Source organism: Salmo salar, chromosome 18 (assembly GCF_965601325.2).
Source record: "Salmo salar chromosome 18, fSalSal1, whole genome shotgun sequence".
Classification (NCBI taxonomy): domain Eukaryota; kingdom Metazoa; phylum Chordata; class Actinopteri; order Salmoniformes; family Salmonidae; genus Salmo; species Salmo salar.
Window position 1 is genome coordinate 84,177,108 of NC_138308.1, and position 13,568 is coordinate 84,190,675.

The 13,568-nt window shown below is 42.2% G+C and overlaps 1 protein-coding gene across 2 annotated transcripts in view; it reads left to right on the forward strand.

The window, feature by feature from the left end:
* LOC106578015 (serine/threonine-protein kinase D3) overlaps window positions 1–13,568 on the forward strand; it is a 27,653-nt gene continuing 14,085 nt past the window's right edge. For both annotated transcript variants that reach the window (XM_014156546.2, XM_045700495.1), the window contains exons 1-6: window positions 1–205; window positions 484–695; window positions 8,059–8,197; window positions 8,356–8,487; window positions 8,651–8,808; window positions 9,184–9,388. In XM_014156546.2, coding sequence (XP_014012021.1) covers window positions 187–205; window positions 484–695; window positions 8,059–8,197; window positions 8,356–8,487; window positions 8,651–8,808; window positions 9,184–9,388 — 865 coding nt within the window. In that variant the 5' untranslated portion in view covers window positions 1–186. The remainder of the gene's footprint in view (window positions 206–483; window positions 696–8,058; window positions 8,198–8,355; window positions 8,488–8,650; window positions 8,809–9,183; window positions 9,389–13,568) is intronic.

The window sequence follows — 13,568 nt, forward strand, 5'->3', positions numbered from 1 at the left end:
TACCACACAGAGGTGAGTTTCTCAGCGGCTTCCTGTCACTGTTATAAGTCTACAGCTTCACAGGAGGAAACCAAACCCACCAGTGTGAAGAAAAGGTTCACAACAGTAACTGTACTTTTAAGAGTGGATGTTAAGGTGTCTGTTGAAGGAGAGGAGATCAGGCCTGGAAGGTGTAAGCTGGACCATATGGATTCTGGAATATCAAGTAAGCTTTTGTTTCACTATTGGAAACCAATGATCACTGTAGGTTAATGGAAACTGATGAAGAAGTGATAAATGTTCTCCATAGCTTAAAGTGCCAGCAAAACGTCTTCACTTGCAGCTACTACATGAAGAAGTTGTATGTGTAGTAGATTCATGGCCTCAGTAGTTTTCATTTAAACAGTGCTATATACAATAATCAATAGTTTGATGCATTAACAAACCAATCAATCATATTGTTTATTGCTTTTCTGCCATGTCCCTCTGTGTCTGCACATGTAGGTTCTCTCTCCAGCATGTCGATGACCCCGTCCAGCCCTGGTACCCCAGGTCGACCCCCCCATACCGCTGCCCCCGGGCCCCTCCAGGCTCCTCTCGGCACTGCTCTGGTCCAGTTCCAGCTAGGCCTCTTCAGGGAGGTGGTTCGGGTGTCTGGTGGGCAGCTCAGCTACTGCCATGCCAAGAGACTGGCTGCAGAGATCATAGAACGCAAGGTAAACCCATATACCTACATACAGTCACCTCACAAAGTATTGCCACCCTTGATAAAGATGAGAAAAAAATACTATAAAATAAATAATACAAATACTGAGCTATAATATTTGCTCAAAATAAATGAGAACATTTTATTATTTTAAACTAATGCAATTGCTCAGAAATATAGATTTTATTTAACAAGTAACCATTTTTTCCCAAAATGCAAGGTGTAAAGGTTATTGCTACTACTAAAGATTCTTTGAGATAAAATCAAACAAAATTGAATCTGCATTAACATTTTACTTTTTTAAGAAACTGTACTGTGGCCTTCCATGGTTTCCTGTGCCACTGGGGTATAAAAAATGAGTTAACACATATGTAAAATCCATTTGTCATTCATCACCACGGGGAAAGCAGTGGTGTAAAGTACTTAAGTCGTTTTTTATGGTATCTGTACTTTACTTTACTATTTATATTTTTGACAACTTTTACTTTTACTCCACTACATTCCTAAAGAAAATAATGTATGTTTTACTACATACATTTTCCCTGACATCCTAAAGTCCTATTCACACACTTATCAAGAGAACATCACTGGTCATCCATATACTGCCTCTGATCTGGGAGACTCACTAAACACAAAGGCTTCTTTTGTAAATTATGTCTGAGTGTTGGAAGTTTGCCCCTCGCTATCCGTCAATAAACATTTTTTTTTTTTTAATTGTGCCATCTGGTTTGCTTAATGTAATAAATGTTTTATACATTTTTCTTTTACTTTTGATACTTACCTATATTTTAAAAAGGCCTTTATAGAGCGTTATCAACAAATGTGAAAGCCTGGAGCTTTCTAAACTGCACTGGAACCGGCTCTATGGTGATATGAGACAAAAATAGAGGTCTTTGTCCACCAACACCAGCAGTGGGTTTGGCGTTGAAAGATGGATGCATGTGTAGAAAATAACCTCATATCTACTGTAAAATATAGTGTTGGATATTTGATGTTATGAAGTTGTTTTGATTCCACTGGTCCTGGGGCCCTTGTTAAGATCAATGTCATCATGAACTCTACCAAGTACCAGAACATTTTTGTCAAAAATCTGGTTGCTGCTGCTGCCAGGAGGCTGAAACTTGGCCACAAATGAATCTTCCAGCAAGACAATGACCCCAAGCATTCATCCGAATCCACCAAGAAATGGTTAATTGACCACAAAACCAACATTTTTGCAATGACCATCTCAGTCTCTGGATTTGAGCCCCATTGAAAACCTTGGGTTTGAATTAAAGAGGGCAGTCCATAAGCGCATACTGAAGGATATCAAGGATCTGGAAAGATTCTGTATGGAGGAATGGTCCAAGATCCAACCCAATGTGTTCTCCAATCTCATAAAACATCAAAGAAAAAGGCTCAGTGCCGTTATCCTCTTGCAAGGGGAGGTGCACAAAGTATTGAAAATCATTTCACACCCATCTTTTTGAGAATAAAAAATATTACTTGTTAAACTAAATCTCTTTCTCTGACCAATTGTATTAGTATGAAATGTTCTACTGTTTTGCAGCATACAATATAACTCAGTATTTGTATTTGTTTTATACAAAACATTTTTTGCTCTTTAACAACTGTGCCAATAATTCTGGAGGTGACTGTACAGACACTGAGTGTACTAAACATGAGTTTCACACACTTTTTCCCTCAGAACAGCCTCAATTCGTCCCAGTCGAATGCATGGAAAGCATTCCACAGGGATGTCCTTTGGGAGGTGGACCATTCTTGATACACACAGGAAACTATTGAGCTTGAAAAACCCAGCAGCATTGCAGTTCTTGACACAAACCGGTGTGCCTGGCACCTACTATCATACCCCATTCAAAGGCTCTTAAGTCTTTTGTCTTGCCCAATTTTTGGTATTTATTTCACCTTTATTTAACCCGGTAGGCTAGTTGAGAACAAGTTCTCATTTACAACTGCGACCTGGCCAAGATAAAGCAAACAAGAACACAGAGTTACACATGGAATAAACAAGCGTACAGTCAATAACAAAATAGAAAAAAAAATAAGTCTATATACAGTGTGTGCAAATGGCGTGAGGAGTTAAGGCAATAAATAGGCCATAGTAGCAAGTAATTATAATTTAGCAAATTAACACTGGAGTGAGTGATGTTCAAGTAGAAATACTGGTGTGCAAAAGAGCAGAAAAGTAAATTAAAACAATATGGGGATGAGGTAGGTAGATTGGATGGACTATTTACAGATGGCTATGTACAGCTGCAGCGATCGATTAGCTGCTCGGATAAAAAACGTATTTTGTAAATACACAATCCATGTCTCAATTGCCTCAAGGTTTAAAAATGATTCTTCTTTAACCCGTCTCCTCCCCTTCATCTACATTGATTTGAAGTGGATTTAACAAGTGACATCAATAAGGGATCATATCTTTCACCTGGTCAATCTGTCATGGAAAGAGCAGGTGTTCATAATGTTTTATAACACTCAGTCCCAGACCTGTGTGTTTTATTTTAGCCAACTACTCTGACTATCGTTGTGATACCATACAGTGGCTATAATCTTTCTCTTTCGTGCTCTCCATCTCTCCCTTTCTCTCTGTTTCACTCTCTCTGTTAATTCAGTTCAGTATTCTTTATTGACATGGGAAGAAAACACATTATCAAAGTAAATATATAGCGACGATGGTCAAAGACCAACATATACTAGACTGTTATGTAATTATTAAGCAATACAAATGACAATGTCACTCATATTAACAGCAATTCCAACACATATTTATAAAGAATAATCACACTACTTCTCACTGGCTGTCCCTCAGGTTGTGGCAGGAGGCCGCACATTTGGCTGATAAAACACAGCATTTCGTTTTTTCACCAAGTTTGTATTTAAGTTTGTCTTCATCATTTTAAGTTTTTTGCAAATTCTTCATATCGTTTTTTATAATTTTGGAGAATAATGTATTATGTCAGAATATCTGTCACAGTTTGACACAAAATGCAGCTGTTTCCATCTCTTCCTGGGTGCAGAATGAGCACATCCTGTCCTCTCTGGGCAGCCAGATGTGCCTGTGACGACCGGTCTATGGACAGTGCTGTGCTCACTGAGTCTGTACATAGTGTTTTCCTCGGTTTTCTATCAGTCGCAGTGGTCAAATGGCATTAAAGATTACTTCGATTTTTGTTGTGGTTGGGCCAGATTGTGAGTGCCTGAGGCTTTGTTGGGTTGGTAGTGGTTAGTGAACCGAGCCTCAGAACCAGCTGGCTGGTGAATAACATTTGGTGTCTCTTTTTAGGATAATAATCAGAACTGGGAATTGGAATGATTCAAATTAAATCCAATTTTATTAGTCACATGCGCCAAATACAACAGGTGTAGTCCTTACAGTGAAATGTTTACTTATGAGACCCTAACCAACAATGCCGTTTTAATGCAAATGCAAATAGTCTGTTTAGCCATTCGATTAGATGTTCAGGAGTCTTATGGCTTGGAGGTAGAAGCTGTTTAGAAGCCTCTTGGACCTAGACATGGTGCAACGGTACCGCTTGCCATGCGGTAGCAGAGAGAACGGTCTATGACTAGGGTGGCTGGAGTCTTTGACCATTTTTAGGTCCTTCCTTTGACACCACCTGGTATGGAGATCCTGGATGGCAGGAAGCTTGGCTCCAGTGACGTACTGGGCCATATGCACTACCCTCTGTAGTGCCTTGCGGTCGGAGGCCGAGCAGTTGCCATACCAGGCAGTGATGCAGCCAGTCATGATGCTCTCAATGGTGCAGCTGTAGAACCTTTTGAGGATCTGAGGATTCTGCTCTGCATGCGTTGTTTGGAGTTTTTCTCTGTACTCTGAGGATGCTCTTGCAGAGTTTCAATTGGGTGCTTGTCCCATTTGTAAAATTCTTCTTTTGTAAGCGGACCCCACACTTCACTGGAATACAGTGCAATTGGTTATATTATTGAGTTGAATATTTTGAGCCAGATCCTAATTGGTATGTTTAATTTAATAGATATCTTTAATGCCATAGAAGCCCTCCTTGCTTTGTCTTTCAGTTCCTTCACAGCCAGGTTGAAGTTCCCTCTGTGGCTGATTCTTATTCCTAAATATGTGTAGATGTGTGTTGTATATGAGTAGAGCCCAGTAAAAATTTATATTGGTTTCCCTGACATCTGGATCTGTTCTGGAAAATCATAATTTTTGTCTTTTTGAGATTGACTGTTAGGGCCCAGTTCTGACAAAACTGTTTACAGATGATCTAATTGTTGCTGTAACCTCTCTTTTGTGGGGGACAGTAGCACCAGGTCATCTGCATACAGGAGCCATTTTATTTCTGTGTCGTTAAGAGTGAGACCAGGGGCTGTTGTTCTAGTGTTTATGTCAATTCATGTATACTGAATAGGAATAAATAGACTTGAGTTCAAGTTGTTCCCCTGTTTCACTCCGCACCCTTGGGAAAATACATGTCTATGTTTATTTCCAATTTTGACTGTTATTTCTATACATTGATTTGATGACGTGTTTTTCCAATTCGTTTGAGAAAAATGTCTTCATGCCAAATTGGATATCTACAAAGCAGGATAAATGTATTGATTCACGTTTATCAGTTAGGATTTGTAGGGTATAAATGTGTTCTGATGTTTGATCATTTGGTAGGAATGCAATTTCACTTTTGCTCGGGACATTGTTTTCACTGAGAAAGTGAAAGAATCTGCTGTTCATGACGGTGCCAAATATTTTCCCCAGGTTGCTGTTGACACAAATGCAATGGTAATTGTTTGGATGAAATGTGTCTACATTTTTACAAAAAAATTGGGTTCCAGAGGTCAGGGAAATATATATTTTGAATATGGAAGTGCTACATTTTGTGGTGTGTGTATTTTATCATTTCGTTTAATATTCCGTCAGTATCACAAGCATTTCTGACTTGCAGGGCCTGTATTTTTTTCTGATTGTTTTTATTTATTTTTATTTAACCTTTATTTAACTATTTAACTTTATTTAAGAACAAATTCTTATTTGCAATGATGGCCTACCAAAAGGAAAATGCCTCCTGCGGGGACGGGGGCCTGGGATTAAAATAAGTAAATAAATACAATATAAATAGGACAAAACACACATCACAACAAGAGAGACAACACAACACTACATAAAGAGAGACCTAAGACAACATCATAGCAAGGCAGCAACACGTGACAACACAGCATGGTATCAACATAACAACAACATGGTAGCAACACAACATGGTACAAACATTATTGGGCACAGTCAACAGCACAAAGGGCAAGAAGGTAGAGACAACAATACATCACACAAAGCAGCCACAACTGTCAGTAAGAGTGTCCATGATTGAGTCTTTGAATTAAGAGATTGAGATAAAACTGTCCAATTTGAGTGTTTGTTGCAGCTCGTTCCAGTCGCTAGCTGCAGCGAACTGAAAAGAGGAGCGACCCAGGGATGTGTGTGCTTTGGGGCCCTTTAACAGAATGTGACTGGCAGAACAGGTGTTGTATGTGGAGGATGAGGGAGTGTTACTGGGGAATCCAACGGGTTCTGGTTGTCTTTAATGGCTGATTCAATCATTTACAGTTTTATAGATTTATTTTTGCGAATTCACTGTAATATGTCTATATAGTTCTTCAAAGTGAGGGTTCCATAGCTCACCGTTTTGGATGTCCAATTCTGCTGGGGAAGTTCCAACTTCCCCAGCAGTTGTTTGAATCAATGGATTCCTCAACGTCATTAAGTTGGTGTCTGATGTGTGGTTCTTTCTTTGTTCTGAGAGTCTGTCTGGATTCTTTTAGGGTTTTCCAATACTGAGTGCTCAGTTCCTGGTTGTCTGGTTCTCTGTGTTTTTGGTTAGGTAGTTTCCTATATATATTTTTTAATGGATTTGCAATCATAATCAAATCATTTTTCACAATTTGTCTTATTTGGATTGATTTTAGGCGTCTTTTTAAAATTGGATGAGGACGTGTCCCAAAAAATGTGTTTGTTTTGTACAGCCTAATGTACACCTCCCTTACTGTGGTGATGTGTGGGCCAGGTTTCTGGTAGTTTTCCATGCTATTCTTAGTCCATCTATAGGACTGATTGGTCTTGTGTAATTTACTGGTCTCTTCTCCATTTTGGTTTGCTTCTTCCCTTTTAAGGTATGCTGTAATTTTGTATGGTCTGATAGTGGTGTTAGTGGGCTGAGTGGGGAAGACACTGGATCTAAGTCTGGGATGACATCATCCACAGTACTACTAAGAGCAGAGCTGTATGTATACCTCCTTAAAAAGTCCCCTCGTAGCCTTCCATATGCACAGACCCAGCGTTCCACAGAGCTGGTTCCCATTTATGTTGTTTTTATCAAAGTTCTTCCTGGGTGGATATGAGGGCAGAGGAGGTTTATAGGTATGTGTTTGTCTCCACATGTGCTAATGGTATCTGGTTCTTCTCTAGTCCTAGTATTAAGATCAGAACATTTCCTTGGACCTGGAAATGATTGCTCTCCTCTTCTAGAACGGAGAAGCTCTCTTGTAGTGAGGGGATTCTGATGGAGGATGTATGTACTGTAGCACACACAAATACATTTTGGTCAATGGAGATTACCAAAATGTATCTCTCTCTCTCTCTCTCTTCCTCCCCCCCTCTGTCTCTACCTCACCTCGGTGAGAGATGGCCATGTTACTTCATCAGCCAGAGGGGCTGCCATGTGGTTTAGCTGTGTCTGCAGCTAACTTTCCAACCACAGCCTTCCACACACACCCCTCCGTGCCTGTCTCGCTCAAATTAGCCCCCTTATCCTTTGATCTTCTGACTGTTTCCAGGCAGGTCAGTTGGCCCGTGTAGTCTTTGTGTAAGAACTTGTATGCGGTTTGTGTGAATAATGTGTATCTCTCAGATCATTGCACTCCTGTCTTTCCTGTCTATAGGAACAAACACCCAACCAAACACACTCACACTTGTTTCCATCTCATTTGAAAATCTATTTTTTTATTTAACCTTTATTTAACTAGGCAAGTCAGTTAAGAACACATTCTTATTTACAATGACGGCCTAGGAACGGTGGGTTAACTGCCATAGTCAGAACGACAGATTTTTACCTTGTCAGCTCGGGGATTCGATCAAGCAACCTTTCGGTTACTGGCCCAACGCTCTAACCACTAGGCTACCTGCCGCCCCTAACGCCGGCACTCACATTGTTCCATGACCAGTCTCTCTCTATAATGGCCTACCCCTCCCTCAACGCCAACGTCTGTCTGCATGCTTTCGATGATGCTAACCAGACAGACCTCCTCTATAATCTGTCTCTCCTGTTCTGCCTTGATTGATCAATCAACCGATTTCTAGATTTATTGACTAACTGATTGATCATGTCCCTACCTGTGTACTGCAGGCTCCAGACTGTAATGTGGTGGGTGTTGGGGAGAAGGTCCTCCTGTTCAGACACCAGACAGGCTTGGAACACCTCCTCCACAGACTCACGGACCAGGATGCACTGCTGGACGGCGACCTGATAGAGATCATCCTCTCAGGTCAGACCGGGGTTTGTGTCCCAAATGGAACCCTATTCCCTTTGTAGTGCCCTACTTATGACCAGGGCCCACATATGGTTCATTGAATGTACTGAAATGTAGTACGTTAAGTGTCCAGATAAAGTAATGGAATATCTGCTCTTTCTGATCTGACTCAGGATCAGCTACTGTGACGGAGATAAAGATCCGCCCACACTCCCTGGCTGTCCAATCATATCGCACCCCCACCTTCTGTCATCACTGTGGGGAGATGCTGTGGGGGTTGGTACGTCAAGGGTTAAAATGTGAAGGTAGGAAAGTAGGTACAGTAATAATTCATCCTTCATGTCATTAATCGCAGTAAGAACCTTCACTATTTATTTCATGTTGAATTCTTTGTCGTATCTACCATTTTACCTAAATAGATTTTGTCTTAATTATGTCTCACATCTCTATCCTCTCTCGTCTCTGTAGGTTGCGGGTTAGACTTTCATAAGCGCTGTGCGCTGCAGTTGCCTAGTGACTGTAGGCGTGCACGCCGTCGTGTGTGTGGCCCCAGCCTGTCCTTATTCCCCCCTGCCAGGCCCCGGACACACTCCCTCTCCACACCTGCAGGGGGCAGTATGGAGGAGGTCAGCACCAGTCATTATGGGCCGAATCCATTCCGCTGTTTAAGAGTGACATTTGTGTGTGATTCTAAAATCAGACATGTAATCTTTCTGTTATTCTCTCTCTCCCTCCTTCTTTGTCTTTCACCCATATCATGTTATTGCTATTGTTCTACAGAAAAGCTCTTGCAAAACCCTGTTTTAAAGCATCAGCATTCTGTCCACATGACCCACCATCACATGAGCCACTTCCTCTTAATATATAGCAGTATTCAATTATCTTATAGTTAATAAACTTATTATTATAGCATCTGTGTTATATTATATAGGTTATGCAAACAAATAGTTGGTCAAACCCTAACACCCCCCTCTCCATTTCCCCCTCTCTCTCTCTTCCAGATTAGTATGTCCAAACCCAGGCCCAGACCTCCGTCGTGGGCAGATCAACCGGTGTGGCTGGGGGTGGTCCAGGGAACGGGTGGCGTGGCGGGCAGGGCCAGGGTGCCACACACCTTCCACATCCACAGCTACACCAAGCCCACCGTGTGCCAACACTGCTACCACCTCCTTAAGGGCCTGTTCCGCCAGGGCCTGCAGTGCTCCGGTGAGAGGGGCCAGAGGTCAGGGGTTGAAGGTCATAATTCAGATTGGGAGGTTGGTCACTGGGGTACTAAATACATGTATGATGCTTTCTCTAATCATAAGTTTCTGAAGCAGGTATGTCAATTGTAGTATCTGGGATCTACATCTGTTTATATTAGTTACTATGCTGTTACTAAGCAGTAATGTATTACGGCAGTGTTACGTTACTACACCTAATAGGAAATGCACATGCGCACTATTGGGCCGGGGGCTGTAGTGCACGAGAGGTTTTGACTAAAGGAAAACAAACTGTACTCCCGTCTCCTGCCTGGTCATTTCTCCACAACACAAATATTACAGTGGCGACGAGGTGATTGAACTTCTTAAACGGACATTGCTTTAAGGGAAGAATGTTGCGTGAGTAATGAAACTCAAAATAATGATGTCATTCGTCAGTTATTTTTTATTTTCTTTCGCCAGTAGAAAAGGCTAAGCACTGCTAGTAGGTACAGTGTTCAGGAGCTGCCAAGTAGCAAGACTATTGGAGTCCAGAATAGCGACACTGCCCTCTGGTGGTTAAATAAAAAAACAGTCATTGAACCCATTGAAATTAGGCGATCTCAGTGGAGAAATATTGTCAAGAAAAAAAGGAAGAAGAAACGTAACACGGTGTGTATATTATTACAAATGAGTGCAGTGAATGAAGTAATTGCAGAAACTTCTGAAGTGAAGAATTAGATGAAAATTCAGAAAATTAAGGAATACAAGGAATAAGGAAACTGGACAATTAACTGTGAAAATGGCAACCATTGGTCGAGTACCAGAGTTTGAGGCTACAAAAGAGGATTTTGATTCCTATTTAGAGCGTTTTGAGTGTTGGCGGGCTGCAAATGAAATCAAAGATGAAAAGAAAGCAGATGTATTTCTCAGTGTTTTGGGTGCAACTGAGTATGGATTGCTGAAAGGTCTCATTGAACCACTAAAAGCAGTGGAGTTGACCTATGCAGAACTGACTGAAACTCTTTCAAGGCATTTCAAGCCTAAGCAAATTCTCATTGCAGAACGTTTCAGATTTTACGAACGTCACCAGAGTCAAGGGGAAACTGTGGCTGACTACATCCTTGCTTTGAAAAGGCTGGCAAGTACATGTGAGTTTGCACAATTTCTTGATGATGCTCTTCGAGATAAGTTTGTATGTGGTCTCACAGGTGAAGCATATCACAGAAGGCTTCTGTCAGAGAAGGACCTGACCTTTAAGAAAGCCTGTGATATCGCACTTGGACTCGAGCTTGCCCACAGGGATACTATTGAGCTATCGGGACATGCAGAACGTCAGAAAGGTGTTCACAAGGTCAGTGATGTACGTGGTGGAAAAGGCTCACAAAAGTCACACTTTTCTCAGTCCCGTCCTCAAGGTTACACAAGAACAAAGCAGCCCACATCTCAAAGGTCTAAGCCATGTTGCTACAGATGTGGGGGAGATAATCATCAGCACAGTGAATGTCGATTCCAAAATGAAAAGTGCCACAATTGTGGAAAGGTTGGACATTTACAGAGAGTGTGTAAAGCTTCAAAACGCACAGCAAGAGCGCACAAAGTGTCAGATGCAGCACAAGAAGAGGAAGGTACAACTGAAACAGTATTGGAACTGTTCACAGTGTACACAGCTCAACAACAAAAAGATGGAATCTATCTCAGCATGGAGTTAGCGGGAAAACCAGTACAAATGCAGCTGGACACCGGATCGTCTGTATCTCTGGTTCCAGAGTGTCCTCTTCAGCCAGCGTCCATCCGCCTTTCTTCATACACTGGTGACACTATTCCTGTGTTAGGGCAGATCCAGGTACCAGTCTGGTATGAGGGGAAGGAGTGGACGCTACCACTCCACTGTCAAAGGAGAAAAATCAGCCTTGCTAGGCAGAAACTGGCTACAAAAGATCATGTTGAACTGGGGAGAAATCTTCAGTCTGAGAAATGACAAACCAGTGAGTCAGGCTACACTCACTAACATGCTGGAGAAGCACAAAGAACTTTTCAAAGATGGCTACGGCAAAATACAAGACTTCACAGCAAAAGTCAGAGTGCAAGAAGGAACCAAGCCTATCGTTCACAAACCACGTCCAGTTCCCTATGCTCTTAAGGAAGCAGTAGAGAAGGAACTGGACCGCCTACAGAAGAATAACATAATCACGAAAGTAGCGAGGAGCGACTGGGCCGCTCCGATCGTTGTAGTGCCAAAGAAAGACAAGACCGTCAGAATGTGTGGAGACTACAAGTAAATCACTGGATACTACCAGAGGAGTATCCATTACCAAACGCTGAAGATCTGTTTGCCACTCTAGCTGGTGGGAAGGTTTTCAGTAAGCTGGACCTGTCATTTGCTTATCAGCAACTGAAGCTGGATCCGGAGTCAGAACAGTATCTGACCATCAATACACACTAGGGGCTATTCAGATTCAATCGGTTGGCCTATGGAATCTTGACAGTTCCAGCGATATTCCAACACACAATGAATCAGATCTTGGACGGTATAGACAACGTTGTGTGCTTCATGTACGACATCCTCATGTCAGCACCAACCATTGGAGAGCACCTTGTAGTGCTGGACAAAGTGATGTCAAGACTGGAGAAATACGGAGTGAGAATGAAACGCAGCAAGTGTGAGTTCCTCCAGGACTCAGTGGAGTATCTCGGATACAAGATTGATGCACAAGGCCTGCACCCAACCAACAGCAAGGTGGAAGCAATTGTAAACGCACCAGCACCCACAAATATCTCAGAGCTGAGGTCATTTTTGGGGCTCCTGAACTATTACGGAAAGTTTGTGGCAAACTTGTCCACATTGTTGCATCCGCTTCACCGACTGCTGCAGGCCGATACAAGTTGGAATTGGTCCCCACAATGCGAGGAAGCATTCAAGACTTGCAAACAGCGTCTGCTAAAGAGCAAGTGGCTTGCCCACTACGACACAGAGATGAAGCTGAGACTCGCGTGTGATGCATCTCCATACGGAGTAGGAGTCGTCATCTCACATGTTCTACCATCAGGTGAAGAACACCCTATTGCATTTGCATCACGGACTCTGTCACCAAGTGAGAAAAATTATGCTCAAATTGAGAAGGAAGCCCTGAACATAATATTCGGAGCGAAGAAGTTTCACAAATACCTCTATGGAAGGAAGTTCCAACTGCTGACAGATCACAAGCCTCTGTTGGCTATCCTTGGACCAGCTATACCAACCTTTGCTGCACTTCGAATGCAACGTTGGGCTCTGATATTGCTAGCCTACGACTACGAGATCGAGTATAGACGATCCAGTGAGCACGCAAATGCAGATGCACTATCAAGACTACCATGCAATAGTGACTCTGACAGTGAAGATCTTCCAGATCTCTCTCATTGACAAACTACCCATATCTGCTTCAGACATAGCTGAGGAAAGACCCAGTGCTTTCCAAAGTTTTGGACTTAACATTAGGCAGTTGGCCAACCTTTGTAAATGACGATAACCTTTGTCCATTCATCGACAAGAAAGACCAATTGTCTACTGATCAAGGATGTGTTCTGTGGGGATCAAGGGTGGTGGTACCTCACAAATTCCAGAGGAATTCCAGAGCACCAGCTACAGCAGAAGAAAGCTCATGACAGACACTCAAAGACTGTCAGAGAATTCAAAGAGGGAGAGAGGATGATGGTACAGTGAGGGGAAAAAAGTATTTGATCCCCTGCTGATTTTGTACGTTTGCCCACGGACAAAGAAATGATCAGTCTATAAGTTTAATGGTAGGTTTATTTGAACAGTGAGAGACAGATTAACAACAAAATCCAGAAAAACGCATGTCAAAAATGTTATTAATTGATTTGCATTTTAATGAGGGAAATAAGTATTTGACCCCTCTGCAAAACATGACTTAGTACTTGGTGGCAAAACCCTTGTTGGCAATCACAGAGGTCAGACATTTCTTGTAGTTGGCCACCAGGTTTGCACACATCTCAGGAGGGATTTCGTCCCACTCCTCTTTGCAGATCTTCTCCAAGTCATTAAGGTTTCGAGGCTGACGTTTGACAACTCGAACCTTCAGCTCCCTCCACAGATTTTCTATGGTATTAAGGTCTGGAGGACTGGCTAGGCCACTCCAGGACCATAATGTGCTTCTTCTTGATACACTCCTTTGTTGCCTTGGCCGTGTGTTTTGGGTCAT